Source organism: Paecilomyces variotii (genome assembly GCF_004022145.1).
Source record: "Paecilomyces variotii strain CBS 101075 chromosome Unknown C8Q69scaffold_13, whole genome shotgun sequence".
NCBI classification, from domain to species: domain Eukaryota; kingdom Fungi; phylum Ascomycota; class Eurotiomycetes; order Eurotiales; family Thermoascaceae; genus Paecilomyces; species Paecilomyces variotii.
The window spans coordinates 702,863-723,445 of record NW_021167152.1 but is presented as its reverse complement, the minus strand read 5'-3'; the positions used below and the strand labels follow the sequence as shown (position 1 = coordinate 723,445).

The 20,583-nt window shown below is 49.2% G+C and overlaps 5 protein-coding genes across 5 annotated transcripts; 2 read left to right on the top strand and 3 right to left on the bottom strand.

The window, feature by feature from the left end:
* Positions 1 to 400: 400 nt before the first annotated feature.
* C8Q69DRAFT_100405 (hypothetical protein) lies at positions 401 to 3,468 on the bottom strand. Its single transcript, XM_028625001.1, has 2 exons — positions 2,582 to 3,468; positions 401 to 2,520 (listed from the first exon to the last, which is right to left on the bottom strand). The coding sequence occupies exons 1-2, from the start codon at positions 3,117 to 3,119 to the stop codon at positions 569 to 571; spliced, it is 2,490 nt and encodes an 829-aa protein (XP_028482146.1). The 5' UTR covers positions 3,120 to 3,468; the 3' UTR covers positions 401 to 568.
* Positions 3,469 to 9,531: 6,063 nt separating this feature from the next.
* On the bottom strand, positions 9,532 to 13,678 carry C8Q69DRAFT_479458 (putative RNA polymerase II transcription elongation factor). Its single transcript, XM_028631444.1, has 2 exons — positions 12,571 to 13,678; positions 9,532 to 12,519 (listed from the first exon to the last, which is right to left on the bottom strand). The coding sequence occupies exons 1-2, from the start codon at positions 13,423 to 13,425 to the stop codon at positions 9,790 to 9,792; spliced, it is 3,585 nt and encodes a 1,194-aa protein (XP_028482145.1). The 5' UTR covers positions 13,426 to 13,678; the 3' UTR covers positions 9,532 to 9,789.
* Positions 13,679 to 15,703, bottom strand: C8Q69DRAFT_530686 (putative acyltransferase). Its single transcript, XM_028633738.1, has 2 exons — positions 14,427 to 15,703; positions 13,679 to 14,365 (listed from the first exon to the last, which is right to left on the bottom strand). Exons 1-2 carry the CDS (start codon positions 15,290 to 15,292, stop codon positions 13,972 to 13,974), a joined length of 1,260 nt encoding a protein of 419 aa, XP_028482144.1. The 5' UTR covers positions 15,293 to 15,703; the 3' UTR covers positions 13,679 to 13,971.
* Positions 15,704 to 15,814: 111 nt separating this feature from the next.
* C8Q69DRAFT_479456 (putative sugar kinase) lies at positions 15,815 to 18,074 on the top strand. Its single transcript, XM_028631443.1, has 3 exons — positions 15,815 to 16,260; positions 16,329 to 16,443; positions 16,499 to 18,074. The coding sequence occupies exons 1-3, from the start codon at positions 16,116 to 16,118 to the stop codon at positions 17,586 to 17,588; spliced, it is 1,350 nt and encodes a 449-aa protein (XP_028482143.1). The 5' UTR covers positions 15,815 to 16,115; the 3' UTR covers positions 17,589 to 18,074.
* A 135-nt stretch (positions 18,075 to 18,209) lies between these two features.
* C8Q69DRAFT_479453 (hypothetical protein) lies at positions 18,210 to 20,363 on the top strand. The gene has a single exon (XM_028631442.1). It carries the CDS (start codon positions 18,458 to 18,460, stop codon positions 20,240 to 20,242), a length of 1,785 nt encoding a protein of 594 aa, XP_028482142.1. The 5' UTR covers positions 18,210 to 18,457; the 3' UTR covers positions 20,243 to 20,363.
* Positions 20,364 to 20,583: the final 220 nt, after the last annotated feature.

The following is a 20,583-nucleotide window of genomic DNA, read 5'->3' as shown; positions in this document are numbered from 1 at the left end:
AAGACAGCGCGACAGCTTATTATAACCAACTCTGGTCGAGTCTAATGCTAAATCACAAAGTAAAAAAACAACCCACACTCCCCCAATCAGCCAGATTCCCACTCTTATGTTTTGTCTTCCTTTCAAGTACAGTTCCAAAGTGCCGCCGGCCAACCGGGGAGAAGTTCGCGAAATACCCTATTCCATGCCCATTCGCCCCAATCTATGTATGCAGAAAGTATATAAAGAAATAAGGAAACAAGCGAGGGTTTCCAACAGCCCGCTTTTTCAACCTTTTTGCAAATACTGGACAAAAGAAACCGAGTGACTCTCTGCTTTTAAAGACAAGAAAAGATAGGAGAGATGAAAAGAGAGAGGAAGGAAAAGCACAATTGATGACTGAAAAGAAATGGTGCACAACCGCCAAAAGTTGGATGACGCAAAATCACAGATGCAATGCTAAAAGGGAATTCGTGAAGTCATATAGTATACCGGGAGTGTCTGAATGATGGATATGAGGAGTGAAAGATGATGAATGAAGGTGATTCGGATCTGGTGGACTCCAGGTGTGATCCGTACGCAAAACAGATCACTTTCGAAAGCGCGGTGATGCCGGCGCAGGTGTAGGAAAGAGGGAGTAGCTCCTCTGTTTCTTCTGGCCGATGGCCTTGTTCAAAGCCGCCGACTGCATTCTTGCCGCGAAGGGTAGACCCTCTTCCTTCATCATGCTCGCGGCGGCGGCAGCACTGTGGGCGTCAACCGTCGACACGGATCTACCCTTATGCTGCACTGGCATTGAGGTTTGGCGGGCCATCTCACTAAGGTCAAGGCCATAGCTTCTGGTTGCACGGTGGCGTGGGGACGAGGCTCCCTGGGTATGTGCCGCGGCAGGGCCGCCAGCAGCATAACTAGGAGGCTCGATGGACCCAAAACTGTCCTGGGACATATGCTCGCGACTGCTGCTCGCGCTGGGCACCAATTCAGGGACACTGATGGTCGAGATGGAGGAACGATGCTTGCGGACAATTGAAGCTGCACGAGACAAGATCATGCTCTCCTGCGAGTTGCACTTGCTGATGGGAGAACAGCTGCTCCGGGGAGAGACGGGCTGTTCCAAATACTGCGAGCCCCTCTGGGACCAGAACGAAAAGTGCCGGTCCGATGCACCATCAGCGGTTAGGTACTCTTCATATAGCGTTTCCTGCGAAATGTCCTTTCCCAAGGGCGACGGTAAGAGCTGGCTTGCCCTAAAGTAATCCCCCTGCACGTTGTGCTTTCCGCCTGAGAGATAATCGAGTGCATCCCCCGATGTCGAGGGCGTCACCACGCTATGTGCCGTCATCAGAGACTGTGTAGATCCGGGTTCAAGGTCAGGTGTTGCAAGATCGGCCGGGTCCAGATAAAGGGAATTTAGCGCACCCTTTTCTTGCCTCTTTGAGGACTTATTAGTAGCCTCTGGGTGTTGAAGTGGAAGCTCAGCATCTCGACCGTCCGCTTCCTCGAGGGAGCTGCGATGCCAGTCGAAGTTGCAGTTAGACTCAGCTGCATGTTCATAGCAATAATCGATATCTTCGTCCCAATTGTCAAAGAAGGCCTCGCCGAGGGTAGGCCTCCTGCTAGCGACTCCCCTGCTGAGATCTTCTGCTTGAGGAATGGGTGACTCCTTCAGATTACCTAGGCTCTGCGGGAGTGTAGGTGATCCTAGGGAAGCCGACAAATCCGCGGCCAGATCATCTTCAATATACATTGACAGACCGTCTCGAGATTTCGGCATAGCAGAAGCTCTTACGGCCAATGCTTCGTCCTCCTGGTGGACGAAAGATCGGGATGTGGATGGTCGAGAGCTATGGTCCGAACCGTCGCGCCAGAAAGTTGCCTCTTCCTCCTCCGGTACGTCCTCCAGATCTGAAGGCTGCATCGTAAAATACGAGCTCCGGTTCGGGTCGAAAGACTCGTCGGGTGTAGTGACTGCATTGCCTCCATCAAGTCGGGCAGAAGGATCGAGGATCTCATCGAGACTTCCCATTCGGGAGCGCGCTGGCGGCGACACCGACCCCGTATTCCCGTCAACTGCTTGCGTTGGTCCTTCAGTCAAGTCGGGAGAACGTGCCAGTCTGGACGAGACACGAGGTGGCGGCACGATCGATGGGTACGAAGGGACCTTCTGGTGTTTCGATACCGGACGAGAGAAGTTATCTACCAAGCGAGCAGATACTTCCGGAGTTGATCGCACCGGGCTGGTTGGAAGTGAAGTACCAGGAGACACTGGAGGGCTCATAGCGGAGCCGTACTGGGAATCTTCGCCGCCCTCTTCCGGGCGATAAGTGGACAGGTCGACATCAGAAAAGTTGCGGAAATGGATATCCTCCGCCCTGATACCTTTGAGCTCGGTTCCGGGCCTCTGCGAGGCACGAATGGCAGAGAACTCGGTCACTAACTCATTCCTACTGGCGTTATCTATCGCTTGGAATTGAGCGGGGTTGGTATGGGTAAGATGGTGAAAGTCAAAAGGGTCTGAGATGATACGTTTGATTTGCTCATCTGGGCAATTGAGTTAACAATCTCCCTACACCCGCCAAAAGAAGGGTGACCGAATACTCACGAGATTCGCTTCGACGCGACTTCCTGCTGAACAATTCGCTGACTCTTTGTTTCTCTTTCTCCTTCTCCTTCTCCTTTTCTTTCTCTGTTTCGTCCGCCTCATCGAGAGTAGCCGATATGCTGAACTTGCTTCCCTGCCGTCTGATGATTCGGCTGCCCCGAGAAAAGAACGACTTGGACGTGCTCTCCTGCTTCTCGAGTCCCGCAGTAGAACCAGACCGCTCCTCCTGCGAACGCAGTGACGATGCATCGAGAGAGGTCATCGACGACGCCGGCGACTGGCGGTTGGACATCAGAGAGGTAGTTGTTGACGTGGTCGTATTGCTTCTCGACCGTCCGCTGAAGACTGAAAGTCGCCGGGGACTCTGTGACTGCGCACTGGATCGCGAACGAGTGTGCCATGAGTGCTCGAGGGCATCATTGGCAGCCATTGTTGCGGGTCTCTGTTCCTGGTCTGAATCCTCCTGCCATGCACCAGCGGTGAACTTGGGTACCGACGACGACGACGACGACGTCGATGTAGGATAAGGACTAGACATCCGACTGCTTGTAGGATCGGGGATATTGTTGCCGGATAGTAGATATGCGAGTGACCGGGGTTTCTGACCAGGACCTTAGACCATGGCCTAAGTCCAAACACTTGTCCGCCGAATTGACTAGTAGGTAGTATAGCAGCTAGGCAAAAGAGAGAATAATAATGATGCTGACGAGGAGATTGCTACTCCGCACGCCAGGCTAGTAGTGTATTGGGAGGTCCAGAACAGAGGGAGGAAAAGGAGAAACACGCTTGCGTCTGAGGCTTGAGTAGTAGTAGTGATAATGGTAAGTAAGGAGAGAATGATCGATGCTACTTGTTAGGGCACAGGGCTGGATAACCGTTGACAAGCAGCTATTTTGAGAAAAGGGAGCGGATCCCACTACGACGAGGGTGTGGGTAGGAGAGACAATTCAGAACTGATCAGACGAAGGTCTTGCCCGGGTACTAAAAAAGCAGCAATAATAATAAAACGATAGGAACCCCGCAGGGCAATTGGATTGATTGACAGACCTCCACTTCTTCCTATAAGAAGTAAGGAAATGGAAAGGAAGAAAGAAAGAAAGAAAGACGGAAGATGGAAGATGACAATAATTGCAAAGCGGCAGCACACCTGTCAAATAATAATAATAATAATAATAATATGTGATCGCCTTTTTTTTTTCTCATATCCAATTTTTTTTTATTATTTCTTTTTTTTTTTTAAACCATAACCTTCAGCCCAAATAGCAAACACCGCACAGACAGCGCGCGGCAGATAGTTTGCCGTGCCTGAATGCTGATCGCGTCGAGTGATTGTTCGACCAGCAGCAGGAGGTTCCGGGGAAAGGGCCAGACGCCAGCGAAAACGGCGTCAAACGTGCAAATAGTTGTGAATCCAACGCTGTGGATTTCTCTTTGAGAAAGAATCGGCGTCAGTGGGGCGTAGCCAGGGGACAAGTTCGCTTTTCTGGAGGTTCAGAAGCGAATTAGCTTAACTAGAGCGAGAAGTTAGAACCGCGATCGTTCTGGCTGGTTTGTCCACACGCGCGTTGTTTAGCCCCAAAGTCTAGCTAACTAGCAATTATTCCCTCTCCCCCCCGTATGTTTCAGGCCGGCCAGCCTGTCAGATCCAGTCCATGACATGTGTTTAGAACAAAAGATATACGAGGTATGGTCTTGTTATTATCTTCTTCTTCTTCTATTCAATCTTCTCATGAGTAACCCCATCATAGACTCACTACTCTCTCTCTGGGATGACCCGACTAGCCGGTCTGCCTAAGCGGAAGAATAATAATAATAACAACTCTTGTCCACCCGTGCTCAGGGGCAGTTCCTGTCCGCAGATGATGAACACCGAACAGTGAGGAACCACGGCTGGGCGTATCAGAACACCTCACAGCTCCCTGGGTCAACCCTGTTGGTGCGAGACCGGGTCGATGGTGGCTGAACGAGAAGCATCAGTGGGGGGACGAACGCACTCTAGCTGCGCAAGGCCGTTTGGATTGCGGACTCAATAACTAATCCTCAATAAATCCTCCAGCAGACGTACCAGTATGCGGGATGAGTCCGTGTTCGCTATCATCCTACTCTAGCGGATCGCGGTCGGTTTCCCTACTTTGGTGTAGCATCCCAAGTCCAACCCGATGGACAACCCGCTGTGACGCTGGGTTCTCCATGCGTCGTCAGGATCCAGGCTCCCCCGTCCAGATATTATTATGATCTTATTTGTTTTTGAGGCTACTCGATAACAATAACTTACTGAGAGAAGCTGTTCAGGCTTCCTCACCGTGCGACAAGGGGAGGGATCAATAAATCCGCTGCTGTACACCGGCTGACGCTGTCCTAGGCGCAACGCGGTACAGCAGCAGTAACTAGATGGTTGTTACTTCGCGTCTAGAGTAATATAGAGTCGAGTAGCGTAGCGCAAGATGCTGGGTTGTCACTCCTGCCGCCAGGTATATCCCATCATCCCAGCCTCGGGATGATCCGCTTGACAGAGAGGATAACATCGAGCCGTGCCTGATATCATCCCGGCCTTTTTTCTTTTCTTTTCTTTTTTTTTTCTGCAGAATCTTTCGGTGAAAGAAAACTGCAGAAGGTCCCCGGCGGTGTGACGGTTCCAGTATTGTGAGAAGACCCATGGCAATACTAGTATACCATACTCTATACAACCCCGACGGGTTCTGCAAGGCTGGTAGATCCCATGTCCGCATCTCTCTCTCTCTCTACCAAGTTCCAACGATACCACCCGTTACCTATTCTGTAGACGATATCGCAGATGATCGGATACGATCCAATAATCAAGTGGGGGTGGAAAGCTCTCTTAAGCCTCTGTTCTCCCACGACTGGAGAATGTGGCTTGAGGATGGTTAGTTGCGCTGCTCAGTGGGTTCGCGATCGCAGACGGCGTAAGTCGCGATGATGATTAATTATTTGCGCATTGTCCCGTAACTATGTATGTATGTATATCGCTTCACGAGTCCCCGAGGATAATGAATAATGGCAAGATCAATAATAATACCATAATATGTGTGTGTGTGTGTGTGTGTCCACGGGGAACTGCCGCGTTCCATGGTTCCTGGGATGAACTATTCCTTCAACCGGTGGAGCAATTCGCTGGGCGCAGATCACTCTCTCGAGTCTCGAGGAACTCCAGCTCGGCCGGCGAAAAGGTAAGGTTCACGGCAGCAGCTTTCATCCTCGTGGTCGCTCGGAGCCGTCAACGTGGTCGGAAACGGTCTTGACGATGCACAATGCACGCTTTTATTGTTAGTCTGGTCTGGTCAGGATGGTTCCATTAAGTATTGTCCAATACAGAGCGCGCCAAGGAAGGGAACACGCAAGAATATAGGCTGGGGACGCCGCAGTGAAACCGTAAGAAATAACAATAATCGCTCATATTGACGCTCCTCTGCAGTGGTTTTTTCTTTCTTATCTTTTCCATTGCTTGGGACGCGTTTTCTTTTTTTTACTATTTTTCTCATCCACAATTGGACAGAAAATCCCGTCTACATCGACCAATTCTCCAATCAGTCGACAATAATCCGCCTGGCTTCATTGACTTTTTATGCATCCAAACTAGCTAGTCTTTTCTTTTTCCCCTCACCTAGCGGGCTCCGGCTCTGAGGACCGGCAAGAAGGACCGCGGAGACGTTTCAAAAGTAACTTTACACCGTCTGTCTAATCTGTCCAACGGTTACATTCCGGCTGGGGACTTTGGCCCCAAGCTGACGAGGACGACCGTTGAAAAACCACGCGGAACTGTCAGGTTCGAACTTGAAACCGACGGCATGTGGCAGAAACCAGGTGTGCGGTGCTCTAGGTCCGTTTCGCTTGTATTATTATAGAAATTCTATCGAAGTAGATAGTTAGATACTGATCAGAAAGACACTTGGTGGGTGTTTAATAATATACATAAGAATCTCCATGAACGCCATCTGAGAGCCATCAAGACGGATCTCCGGTTGGAGATCGACTTGCCGTGGGATCATCGACAGGTACCAGGAACCGTTGACAAAAAAAGGCCCGAGTCGGCGCAATTGACATCCCACGACACCTCGGGACCCGATCTATGCCCGGCCCGTAACTATTACGTTGCGTTGCTGGTGTTCTTGACGATCTAACAGCTGTTAGGAGAGAGAGCTTTCATGAGTCAAAGCACCGAAGGCCGTGCAGACTCGCATCGAGATCAATTGAGATATCCGCAGCCAATGAGCCTATTGCAGTGACAGTATTCTATAGAGATCGGTATCGTGCCACGGCATGAAGCAAGGGATGAAGACATGGTTACGAGGTCAAAGCCCACATCGTGATGCTCTCTGTACTACTGTAGATACTACTAGATAGCTTAAATAACAATAATATTCTAGGTAGAAGAAGCTGGTCAGCATTAACGAACTGACTAACTAGTACTCTTCTCTTCACAACCAGACCGTCTCCGTCAACGGTAGATAATTACCTTTCATCCCGTCTTCATAGCAACTCGTCCAGCTCGTCCAGCTTATCTGATCCGACACTTACCCCGTCCGTCAAAGTCGGGCAAATCTCTAAGCCTCCACGAGAATAATACATAATAATAATCCACAAGAAAGAAAAGACCTTCCTTTCTGAGCAATTCGCTTTCTTTCATCTATCCCTCCGCCAGATCTTTTCTATTCCCGCGTAGATCTTTATCCACCGGTCGATCAATAAGTATTCTGGAGTGCAAACAATCCGATATCAACAACTGACTCATATGACCCCCCCCCTCCCAAATTCCATAGAATCAATATCCAGTCTAACGGATTGTGGATAATGGAGAGAAAGACGAAGCGACCGTGTGGAAAAAGAGGGGGGGCAATAATGGGCAGACGAAACCGCCCACAGTGGAGTTTCTGCGACGATGAAATCCGCCAAAAGCCGAGAAGCAAAGCTGAAAAATGATGAACAGGACCTAAACTCGACTAGAACGAGGGTGAACTAGTAGAGTAAAACCTAAACCTACTCCGTGGCTAGCTGGGCGTGATGGAAAATCATTTGAGAATCTTTTTAACTAGTAACAGGAGTAGTTAGCACAGGTGGAGCGATAGATTAAAAGACCACTTGATGATGATGATGATGATAGTAATCCCTTCTCCAGAAAAAGGAACATAACTTATACTATAGTTAACTAGACCGTAGATAGACCAATTTGGATCCATCCTCGAATCTCGGGTTTATTGAATTGGTAGCTAACTAACTAGATAATCGATAAGACGATAACGGCCAGCAAAAAAACTATCTACCTGATACACTCGCAGTTCCAGATGTCAATAGAACATCAACTCCCCCTGGCATTCTAGAGCTGTCGAGACTCGAAAGAGTCGAACCACCCTCCCCCCAACTTCACCCTGGTCAAAAACTTCCGGAATCTTTCTGTGGCACTGTGCTAACTGGTCGTCTGGGGAATCATATCGGAAAATTAAGCAGATCCTTGTAAGTAAAGTAACTTATACTCCGTACTCCCTGCTCTAATGATTACTTACTTTATGCTAAAATGATATGATCGTCTAGCAAGCAAAACAACCATGCATGATCTGATCCAATAGTAAGTGGACGATACATACCCAAATCAGTAAAATTAATCACACAAAACCCAATGATTGATTTTACTTATTTTATTTTATTTTATTTTATCCGGCCCCATACCCGCGCTCGCATGCGTGAGGCTGTACGGGGTAATATTAGTTAAACAGGGAATGGAGACCAGATCACCACCCTCTAACTCCAATCCCCGGATTCGGAGGATTTCTTTCTTTTTTTTTTCTTTCTGCTTACCGTTGTTCCATAAGTACCCTTGTCCGAATTTTCTGGATTTTCTACCAGTAGATATGGGGTAAATATTATTCTCCGCATAATAAACAATTACTCTTAACTAGTTGTTAGATATAATTCTGAAATCTGGGATAGATATTTGATAGTTACTAATAATTCATCCGAATCTTCAGACTGAATTCCTACCGTGCGTGGACTATTTAATATTTATCACTAAATAAATTATACTCTCGTCCGTTATCTACAGATCTTATCTCGTGTTATCCTAGGTATATTATCCGTAGTTATTTCATGCGGTTAGTTCCGGAATAGTTACAATGTAATATTAAATATTATAGTCCCGAGGACAGGTATATGTAACTAAATGCTGCATACTACACCTGCAACTGCAGGGGACGTATTCCTTTCCCTCCCATTCGTCCACTTACTCTACACTACATATTATCGAAGATAAACCCAGCTGCATCACATCGCATTGTAGCACACTACAGTAAAATATATGTAAGTCCCTAATCTGGAAAACACACCCATCCTATCCTATCTCGTTTTATTCTTACTATCGAAAGAACAAATGGATATTAACTCATCAACCACTCTAGATAACTAACTAGTTAGAGCCGGTTGAAAATAAGGCTGACGACAACAAAGAAGGAATGAGCGACTCCTTTCGGGTCCCTGGAACAGATGTTACATGCAGATCGGGATCAACAAGCCCTAAATACCGCTGCAGGCTGTAGTTTTGCGGCGTAGTTTGCGGCGTAGTATGTACATGTAGTATGTACAGTACTATCTACGAGTAGTCCGTACGGTGAGTCGGATAAGTTAGTTAGTCTAGGGGTGTGTGGACAAGCAAACTTATCAGGGATGTGCCACCTGCGTATGTTTGCTGGTTTGTGTTTGTTGGAATCTTATCTTTTTTTTTTCCTTCGCTTCTCAGGGGCTTTTTTGCTTTTTTTTTCCTGCTGAGATGAGCTGGGTTTTTGGGGCCGTTTGATATATGGATGAAGATTGCTTCTGTGTCGTGACACAAGCGGAAAAAAAGGAAAATAGACGGGGAATTGAAGTTCACTCCCATGGCATAAACCAGGGATGAATAGTTATAGGTTGTAAATGAGAAAATAGTAACCTATATAATATTGAGACGACAATCATAGTCTTTCAAATTGATGCATTTAGACAACCGCTGGACAAAATAATATAGTAATTTTCTGTTAGAATACACTGGAAATAAACCCCCAACCTATACAACCACCGACGCCTTCAAAAAGTCAGGGTATTCAAATGCGAAGCTATTTGTTGTGGCTTTCCTTAAAATGCTGCCTGGACAAGCTGGGATAGTTGAGAATGACAAGAAATAATTGATGATGGTAAACGACACCGAGAGAAAGAGAAGATTACGCTTATTCCTCATCGTCATCCTTCATTTCCGCATCCTCATTCTTGGCCCCCTCGTCGCCGGACTTTTCACCAAATAGGTCATCGTCATCATCTGCAGGTGCAGCAGCTTCAGCTTCCTCTTCTTCCTCGTCGTCATCGTCTTCGATCCGGCGTGTGATCTTCCGACGGCTTCGAACAACTCCCTCATCCTCATCACCAGCACCGCCCATCTGCTCATCGTGATCAGATTCAGCCGTACGAGCGTTGTCCACACCACCTTCTTCGCTGTCGGAATCCACGACGATTTCGCTGCTCTTGTACTTGGTATTCTCCTTGGCAGCAGACCTCCGCTCCAGTCGTCTGCGCTTCTTAGGTGCAGACTCGCCATCACTTGGAGGTTCTGTGCTTCTGCCACGGCGTGATGAGTCTCCATCGCTCTCAGCATCTTCGGCCTTCTTCTTGCGCTTGGAAGGCTTCCTCTTCGTCCTCTTGGTCTTGGTGCCGGTCTCCTCATCCGTCGTCAGTTCGGCTTCTTCCCTCGCGCGTTCTTCCTCAGCGCGTTGTTGAGCGAGTCGCGCGGCTTCTTCAACCATCCGTTGTCTTTCTTCTGCGATTTTCCTCTTCCTTTCCTCCTCAGCTTCTCGTGCTTTTCTGACTTCCTCTTCACGTCGCTTAATCTCGGCCTCACGAGCTTCGCGAGCCTGTTGAAGCTTGATAGCATTCTTTTCTTCGTATTCTTTCTGGCTCTGCAAGGCGCGCTCAAGCTGCTTACGGATCGTGTTACGACCCATGTTCGCGCGCTGTTCCAATGCTCCGCGAGGGTAAGGAGGATTCTTTGCCTTCGCAATGCGATCGAAAGCTTCGATGGCTTCATCCAGGCCTGCAGACGCCTCCTGCACATCCTGGACAGTTCTCTGGGTGTCTGGCAAGCCATAGACCAAAAGTGCAATCTGATTCTGGACGAACGCCACGTTGAATTCCAGATGGATTTGTTCCGGTGCGACCTCACGAGCACGCTGGGCGTAATCCAGCGCCGCCTTCATCGCAGATATGCTCTTCTCCTGCTTGCCCTTGAGGAACCAGACTCTTCCAAGACAGGCCAGAATTTGGGCATCTCGAGCTCGGTCCTTCGAGAGTGCCATTTCGTAGTTCTCGATAGACTTTGAGAACTGCCTCAGTTCCGCGTACACATGTCCCAAGTTCAGATAGACGCTGGGATCCTTGAGCGTATCACGGACCTTGGAAAAGATATGCACCGCCGTGCTGTAGTCCTTTCTGTCGTCAACAAGAGCGATGGCGATACCCTGAGCTGCGTAGGCATTCTTCGGATCAAGTTGCAGAGCCTTGTCGAAGAACTCGACAGCTCGCTCGTACATCTTTCTCCTCTTCTCCTTATCCTGATCGGTGTCGCGCCGCATGTCTCGGGCGGTAAGAAGGTGCACGTTGCCCATGCCAGTCAAGGAATATTTGTCATGCTTGTCGAAGTGCTGCAAAGTATGCTTGTAATGCCGTTGTTCGTGGTCTTCCGCGAGGTTTGCCACGCGTCTCTTCGACTTACTGAGATACCATCCGAACAGAGCACGCACTTCCAGGTCCGTGTTTTCTGTCTCATATAGCTTAGCCATCTTCTTGGGGCCTTCATCGGTAGGGCTCTGCCGCAAGGCGATGTATGTTAGTCTTGCGCTTGCCTCCGTGTAGTCTTTGTGCCTCTCCAGCAGACCCTCGTAGACCTTTTTCGCTTCGTCTGGCATATTGGCCGCTTCGTAAGTGCGCGCGAGATTGTAACTAATGGTCGTCACAAGGGCATCAGTGTCAAGTTCCTCATCCCGCTCCCGAGATTTCACGCAAGCATTCAATGCAGTCTGGAACATGTTCCTGGCCTGCTCGATCTTCTCGGACTGATAGAAGAAACAACCGATGTTGTTGAGAAGCTGGGGAGGCAGATTCTCCCGCAGAATAGCGTTCATGGTCTCCTCGTCCTCGACATCCTCTGGCCGATCCTCTTCAGGGATCTGCGCGAGCTGCATCTGCTCGAGTTGGGTGAGACACTGCATGCTCTTTTCTGGAGCAACGGTTTCATATAAGCGAGACAAATAGACCAGCACAGACTCATCGGGAGTGAGCTTCTTCTTTTCGTCTTTCCACATAGCTCGCACACCCTCGAAAAGACTGATAGCTTTCTTAGCCTCGGCGGATTTATCTTCTTTGGTACTGCTTCTCTGAGCTGCAAACACTTCCTCAGCTTGAAGTGCACCAAGCAGCATCATGCACTCCGGGTTCTTGGTCTGCTGGATGATCTTTTCCAGACGGAATTTGGCGCCATCGTAGTCTCGATTCTTCACTTGCATCTGCACCGTACCAAACTTTGCAGGAAGATAGCCCTGTTCCGAACCACCTCTGGCCTGATCGGATCGGTTATAGTACTCGGAAGCCTTTGAAGCATCGCCCTCATAGTGCTCCTTTCTCGCAAGCAGATACCATCCATCACTGGCAATGGACATAACATCGGTTCGCTCGATAGCCTTGCGCGCCAATGTCTCCACCGTCGGGTACGCCTTTCGCAGCAGGAAGTAGCTACCGAACAAGGCACAGGTCATCGGATATTCTTTGTCCAGCTTCAAAGCCTTCTGTGTATACTGGGTCATCGCTATCTTGTACAGCGACCCAAAGGCGGGATCCGTGGTGGCATGACGGGAACTGCTGTACAGGTAGTAGACAGCAAGGAGGACATTGGCGACTTTCGAGTCCGGATTCTATAAGATACGTTAGATATGTTTTTTCATATTGCATAAATGACAACATACCAGAGCTAGAGCTCTCTCCCAGGCCACTTTAGCCTGGTCCTTGAAGCCAAGCTGCCACAAGCAACTTCCAATACCGATTCTTGGGTCTGGATCAGTCAGACTGGGCATCTTCATCAACACCTTCTGGTATCCTTCCAGGGCCTCGGGGTATCTTCCAAGAAGATACAATGCCCTAGCCCTTCCAAGCAGGGCCATAACGTTCCTGCCCCCAAAAGCCTTAGACGACTCATCGAAAGACTTCAACGCCTGCCGCAACGACTCCACTCTCTCAGAAGTATCGACTGCTCCCGGACGAACGACCTTGGGCGGGCACAGAGAAGCACGCAACAGAGAGAGAACACCACGAGCAAGGAACAAGGGCGGGAACGCAGGATTGAGTCGCGAAGCCTCGTTCAGCGTTGACGTCGCAAGCTGCAGATAATGATCCTTCGTCTTGGCCTCCGAGTAAAGTCCACCGTCCGGCGCGACTCTAGGCGCCTGTCGACTCTTCAGCAGCAGCAGCCAACAAACCCACGCCAACAGCCCCAGCTTCTCCTTCGTGGCGCCATGGGAGACTGAAGCAAGTCCCTTGTTCAAGATATCAATCGCATGGTCGATCTGTTTCTGCTTCGCGTACGCGAGAGCTATAATCACCCAAAAGTTCTTCGCAGCCTTCTCATTTTCGAGCAGAGTGCACAGCTCCGTGGGATCATCTGGTAACTCTTCAAGACTGACTTCGACCTCGCTGTCGAACGTCGATGCGGGGATATCGATGGCAGAGGGGATGTCGGAGAAGCGGAAATTCGCAATAGAGGTGGGAGAGGTGAGATCCTCGCCATTCAGGCCATTCCCATAGCCATTCTGCAGAGGCGCCATGATGCCTCTGTCCGAAGACTAGAGTCGCGACAGGTCCGAGGTAGCTGGGCAGGTTTCACGACCTAACTCATGGTCGCCTGGCGACAATGAAAATTGACGTGACGGGCTCGTAGAGACAGCAAGAGCACCGTTCAAGATTGGTGTGCTACACCTGGAAGGATGATGAAGAGCAGAAAGAGCTTGCGAACTGTGTCTCTTGCGCGGACGAGGATTGAGGCTGGGACGTCGGCGCCGGTCGGGGCCACACCGCCACAGACGCCACAGCCCGCGTTTACAGCCTAGCTGACTCTTTTTTAGAGTAGGTTATTATAATTATTAAATGATCGATTGAGAAGTCAAAGCCCAAGGGTTGTTACAGCAAAATTGAAATAGATACTGTATATCTGTGACTCCTTTAGAAAACCCCCGCATGTTGCTCGTCAGTCGAATAAACAAATCGTGTGTCGTAGTCAAGCCTCGAGGCTCACTCCAAGAACGTCCCAGCTGCCACATTTATGAGCGTGACTCGGAAGCTCAAATAAACATAAGAACCCAGCATTTGGCTCTTTACGCTCCTCTAAACAGAAGCTTGGGTATTTTCAAGAGCAACGCAGCGCCCACAAGCACCGTGAATATATGTCCGACTTCAGACCAATGGCCCAATTTGACATCTGTCTCTACATATCCGTGAGCTGCAGCAGTTTTCTGGTCTTCGTCTGTCGAATGGCAGGAAATAGATCCTTCTAGCTCTGTTGGGAATTTGCCAGTCTCAAAGAACTCTTCAAGTAGCTCATCCTTCTCGGCCCAACGAGCCAAGAGCCAGGCTTCAAACTCTTTCTGGTCATCCAAAGGAATTTCGCTCACGGCGAATCGCCTCCAGTGCATGCAGACTGACTTAGGAGGGCGTCCCTGCAAGTAAGTCGAGCGTAAAGTCAGATACTTATCGGGGAGACTGTCTTTTCTGTTTCGTGCAAGGAATAATTAGCACCATTGAGACGGTATACTCAGAAGGCATTACTTACGGTGGTCCTTCATATCCTACAGTACAGTCATATACCCAATCAACCGTACCCCTCAGTTGTTGGAGGCAAAAGAAGAGCCCCGTGGTACGCGGCAGAAGAACGTGCTTGAACAGAGGCAGTCCGTTTTTTGCGCCATATTCCTCACTCCTTCTCTTCGTATTGGCGGATAGATTCGTCCCCTCCGGGAAGATGAGAAGCCACATAGGGTCGTAGGGCTGCGATCCAGACATCGGTCCTGAACACATTGTCTTCAGCTTCTCCAGACGGTGCTGCAGTCGAGGCTTGTCCGACTGCCATTTGCGGGCCATGAAAATGAAGCCATAAAACATCATGCCTTGTCCGATGACGGGGATATACTTGAGGGACTCCTTCAAGATGATAAAGATGTGACCGTGCATGCGATTCGTGTAGGCGAACCACCACAAGTAGAGCCAGTCGGTATATACTTGGTGATTGGCAATCAGGACGAGCCGCTCAGAGAACCCCGATTCCAACCTCCCGTCTTTAGCCACACTTAGCTCTCCTCTCACACTCTTATCCCCACTGACACGGACAAGTGTTGGACATCCCCACTCAGTCATGGCAGTAATCACCAAGCCAAAGCTCTGCTTCGTGATCGCCATGTAGTTATAGAACCATTTCTTGTTTATCAGGTACAACGGAGAGCCTAGTAACTGCGTAGCGACGATGGTGACAGCGCAACAATTAAACCAAGTGGCGAGCAGAAGCGTTCGCAAGAGTTGCATGGGAATGCCATGTTTCAACCGCTGCTCCGCTCCCTTGTCTTTTCTCAGGATCCCATTGGCGTGGTGTGTCTGATCCGGGGAAGAAGCAGCCTTGCGCAGTCGGATGTCGGACGCCTGCATCGTGGAAGGTAATGGCACTGTTAAATCTGTAAGAGGTTTCCGTCGTGGATATAGTTGTGTTAAAGACGCCAATGTCTTATCTTGTTCGGTCGGGGCTCAATCAAACAGCAGACAGCATAATCAGAGTACAGCAAGCGGTGTCTTCGGGAGATCCAACGATCGTTCACTTCGAAGAGACGACCGCGCCTGTTTTCGTTGTCATAGCATGAGCAGACAATATTGCCTGGCAAGGGATGTATTGAATATGCCTGTGATTCCGGCTGATGGCGAGTGTGGTTATGTTAGGGACAGATAGATGCACCAGCGAACAACGGCTTTCCCCGGAAAAGCACCAGGATCGCGTGGACAAGATTGATTACCATAATCATGCTTGGATCCCGGTGACGTCCTCGTGCACGGGCCATAAAGGCCTCGGCTCTGGGGGAAAGCGGTGTGGACAGCCCGATAAGGGTGATTTTGTTCTGCCGGCAGATCGATTGATTACGGGAGAATTCCAGCCTGCACGTGCCACGCTGATCGATCATCATACTCTGTGTCTGTCAACGTACAACAAAAGATAGTGAAGACAACAGCATTTGCACATTTACGTGTCTGCTCAATTACTAACCAGCCTGATTCTTGAAGATGCATTGTACGATCTAGCCAAAGTGCTAGGATTGGTTATACCACTTCTGCCGAGCAGAAGATCACGAATCGTGATCTGTCGGAAAATGGCACATGAAGAGACAGTATAGACTAGACGGTGAACTCGGAAGACGCTCATTTCTTGGTATCCCTTGATTGTCTGTGTATACAAAGTCATTTTGCTTACCTTTCCGCCGCCATGCACATGTCTTTCCGGCCTCGAGGTCACTGGCTGGGACGGACAGGCTGGGCACAATGGCACCGGCCGTTCTCTGCTTCATCATCATATCGAGAAATCAGAGACATCGAGACGCTTCCGCAACGGTATATTCCTAAATATCAAGGTACGTGCTGAAACTTAATGTCCTGTCAAGATCTTGTTGTTGGCCGTTGCTGATCCATGCGATGTTAGAATCGCGACAGAGCGATCTTCTATCTTTGAAATGGCCAGCCCCACCTAGAAATATACTGCTGGTGAAAAAGGACTCAGCTCCAGATGTGACTGAAGCCCTGATTGAATTAGTTAAGTACGGGGACCTCTTCCGCCACCTAACATGGCCTTCTATTAACCATGTATCCTAGTCATGTTGTGTCTACATACCCGTCAATTAGTATCATCCTGGAGCCAAAAACAGCTGCTGAAGTACACTCGTCTCTTTCGTTTCCCGTGTACTCCAGCAAGTCCAGTGGTGTGCTCTCCACTGCTGCACATGAAAAGGTGGACCTAGCCATTACTCTCGGAGGGGACGGGACCATTTTACGCGCATCGTCTCTCTTTGCCACATGTAAAGATGTTCCTCCCGTTCTCTCATTTAGTATGGGCACACTCGGGTTCCTCAGTGAATGGAAGTTCGCAGAGTATAAGCGAGCGTTCCGAGAGGTGTACATGTCCGGTGCTGGAGTCGGAGATCGCACTTCCATTCTGGATGATTCTCCTCCTCATCATCGTCATAAACCCACTATGGAGCAGACAGAAGCAGCGCTTGGTCCTACGGGATGGTCCTCCATCCGTGGCAAATCCATGGGCTCCTCTCGCGGCGCCCGTATTCTGATGCGAAATCGCCTCAAGGTCGGGCTCTATGCGCCTGACGGGAAGCCCGTGCGGCCTCATCGGGACGTGTTCCAGCCCGGAGCTGACGGTAGAACTGAGGGCGTCTATGCGATGAATGAGGTCCTGATTCACCGCGGTAAGGAGCCGCATTTAACCATCATCGACGTGTTTGTCGGTGGACGCTTCCTTACGGAAGCTGTGGCCGATGGCATGATCATCTCGACGCCTACAGGAAGTACGGCGTACAGTCTCAGTAGTGGAGGCAGCATCGTCCATCCGCTGGTGCCGTCTTTGCTGCTGACGCCCATCTGCCCCCGAAGCCTTAGTTTTCGGCCGTTGGTGTTACCTTCCAGCACTCCGGTTACCCTACGATTGAGCCAGAAGAACCGCGGACGCGAGGTCGAGGTAAGCATCGACGGCGTCAACATGCGCCACGGCATGGCTGTCGGGACGGAGGTCCGTGTCTGGGACGAGGAGATCCGACATGGGAAAAACGACTGGCGCGGCGGCGTGCCCTGTGTCATGAGAAGGACGCTCGGGGTTGGCGACGCAGACGACGGATGGGTCGGCGGCCTGAACGGATTGCTGAAATTCAACTACCCCTTTGGTGAAGAGCCATAGGGCCGACTCGCCCTATCTCAGCGGCGTAGACTCTGCAGCGCATGTCTAACAGAAGCTTATGACCTGTCTTCCTGCTCCGGACGAGCGTTTCAGTGAATATACCATGTTTCTTATTGCGAGCATATAAATCCTAGGCTAGCGACTAATATCGGGATTCGGTATATTATAATTACGGCATATGCGTTTCTACTACTATTTAGTTACGGAGTACGGACTTGGCCATGGGTAATATGGGAAGCTCTGTGTCCCGACTATATAGACCACTAACTGGGGAGCTCAAACAGCGTGGACTTGAGGGCGACAACTATCACTGAGGTATCTATTAGTCTCTCCAGCGACTGAATGTGATGATACTCCTTTTTCGCCAAGCAATTTGTATGATATACAGCGAACTTTGGGTTAGGGAAAAGGCAATAAACGCTAGAAAGTTCGGACGGATAGCCGACTCGCCTGTGAAATAATACTTAATAGATTGGTTACTAAGTGCCAACTAAGAATTGAGCTATAATGGCTATTCCTCCGAATACGAGTGCGTTGGTACCTTTTTAGGACCGTTGATTTTAGCTGCTGACATTAAATTAGCCCGTGTCACATCACTGTCACGAGCGCCAAACCGTCTTCTTCAACGTGAAACCTTCAGGGAAGTAAGTAGTGCCTGGCTGGATGACCACCAGCGAATTCCTACCACTAGGTATTCAAATTCTTTTTCATCTTTCTCCTTTTGTATGTTTATACCAGTCTATTTTTGTTGGCTCGAATCAATTCTCCATGTGCGGACAACTCAATCGCAGCCGCCCACTTATTCCTCTGTCCGCAGTTAAGTAACAGTCTATTGAAGTAGAACAGGAACACGGTCGAGACATTTCAAAATGCCCGATCCAGCATCTTTACCACCTGAACTATTCGGGATGATCCTGCACGAGGTCATACGCCAAAATCGCGACAATCATGGTTCTCCCGAGAAGAGGTTCGACCCGGCATTATTGCCACTTGAAATACCCAGCAAGGACCTAGATGCTGCAGTCCGGCGTCTGCCGGACGCTCGTTCTGAAGAAAGACAACTTTCGGACCTTTGCCGGGTTGGAAAGCAGTGGAGGGATCTGGTACAACCAACGTTGTACGAAACGTTCACATATCGCGGAGAAAGGCAATCCTTAAGAAATCTCTGGCTCTACCTCCGAACGATACTCAGTCGCCCGGAACTTGCTTCATGCGTGAAGCATCTAGAAATTCGCGCATGGGGCTGCTGGGTTATTCCGTCAGACGTGGAGAAGCCGGAGAATCAGCTAACTCTCTCGCAGGCCGAGAGAGTCGTGCTCAAGGCCGCCATTGGTGACGCTGGTTTTAATGAGAAAGATGAATTCAACATGTTCTGGGCAATTGAAAAGAATGCCGATCGGACCCCTTTAATGGCTATCTTGCTCACACGGCTGCCGAATGTGGAAAGCATTCAGGCTCACGTCCCGGCTTGGTGCTATTATCTCAGTGAGATCTTCAAAAAAGCCATTGAAAAAGAAGAGGGCACAACGAATCGCAGTCCCAGGTATCGAGCTTTTCAGAAATTATCACGAGCGGAATTCTTCTGTGAGGGCTATCACTGCAATGACACTGGTCACCCGTGGGAGAGATACTACGATCTTAATTTGGACTATCTATGGCCTGTGTTCTACCTGCCGCAACTGAAGGTATTGGGTCTCTACGATCTGAACCCGAGGGGCGCTGCAGCGATATTTGACAAAAATGCCCGACAGATATCGCCGGTGGTAGATTTGACGATTGTGCTCGATCATCCATTATCCGAAGAAAATGATGATCTTTGGACACTTCTTGATCTCCCGGAGACTCTCGACACGTTACGTCTCTCGGTGATGAAGACGTTGGAGACAGACCCTGTGACAACTTTGAAACGGAAACTGTGGCCGAGTTTAGATCGATTCAAAGACCAGCTGTTTCATCTCGATTTGCATGAGCACGTGAACGAGTTTTGGTGTCCGCCGCCGATAGGTGCGTTTGGTGAAGAGGAAGAAGAACAAGACGACTACGACGATGACGATGACGATAGTTACGATAGTTACCAAGAAGAAAAAGAAAAGGTGGAGAAAAAACCAGTTTACTGCTGTCCATTACGGTCATTTCTTTCTCTGAAACACCTTGCTGTTGTCCCAGATCTACTCCTTGGCGACCAGTACAAGCATCAAAAATTGACCACCGGTTATCTCCGGGCACATCTGCCCAACCGATTAACAAAACTCACCCTTTACAGGTCTTACTTCGCGAATTTTTTGTATCACGATTGGGACACTTCTCTCGAGGTTTACGTGCGTCGTCATGAAGACGAAGGTGGACCGATGGACATGATCCTAATTAATGAGAGATTCGTCGATAGCGAGGGTAGTTCGATGTTTACACCCTATGGGTCGTTTGAAAAGACTGAAAAGGCTTGCCAGGAGCAAGGAACCGTTTTCCAAACTAGCGCAGAGGCAGAACATGAACTTGAGAATGGTGGAAGATTAACCAAAGTATACACTGACGCCGAAAATATTCGTGGACATTTTGAATATATGACTACACTGCATCGGGATCCTAGGGCGTACAGCTGGAGCTCGACGGAACAAGGTTACGGTGCAATGACTTGGAGTACTATATGTATTTAGGGCGTCCGCCAGTCTTATCGAGAAAGAAGTTATCTGTGTTAGCTCAGAGATCATAATGTTTACAGTATTTAGTACATAGGTCTTATTCTGTGCTACGAAATGGATCCAAAAATCAAGGCCAACGAGCAGGCCAGGACAATATCGCAGATACGCCTTAGGCATTTCACTCTCGTCCATTAATCATTTCAACTCTTTGCCAAAAGTCTAGGTATAAGGGCTGCGGGTTCATGGAGCCAATAGAATCTATGACATACATCCTGTGTTGTATAACATGCAAGCCATCGTCGAAAATGTTCTTCAGTTATATACAACTTTGTGAAATGCTGTCACCTAGTATGGGT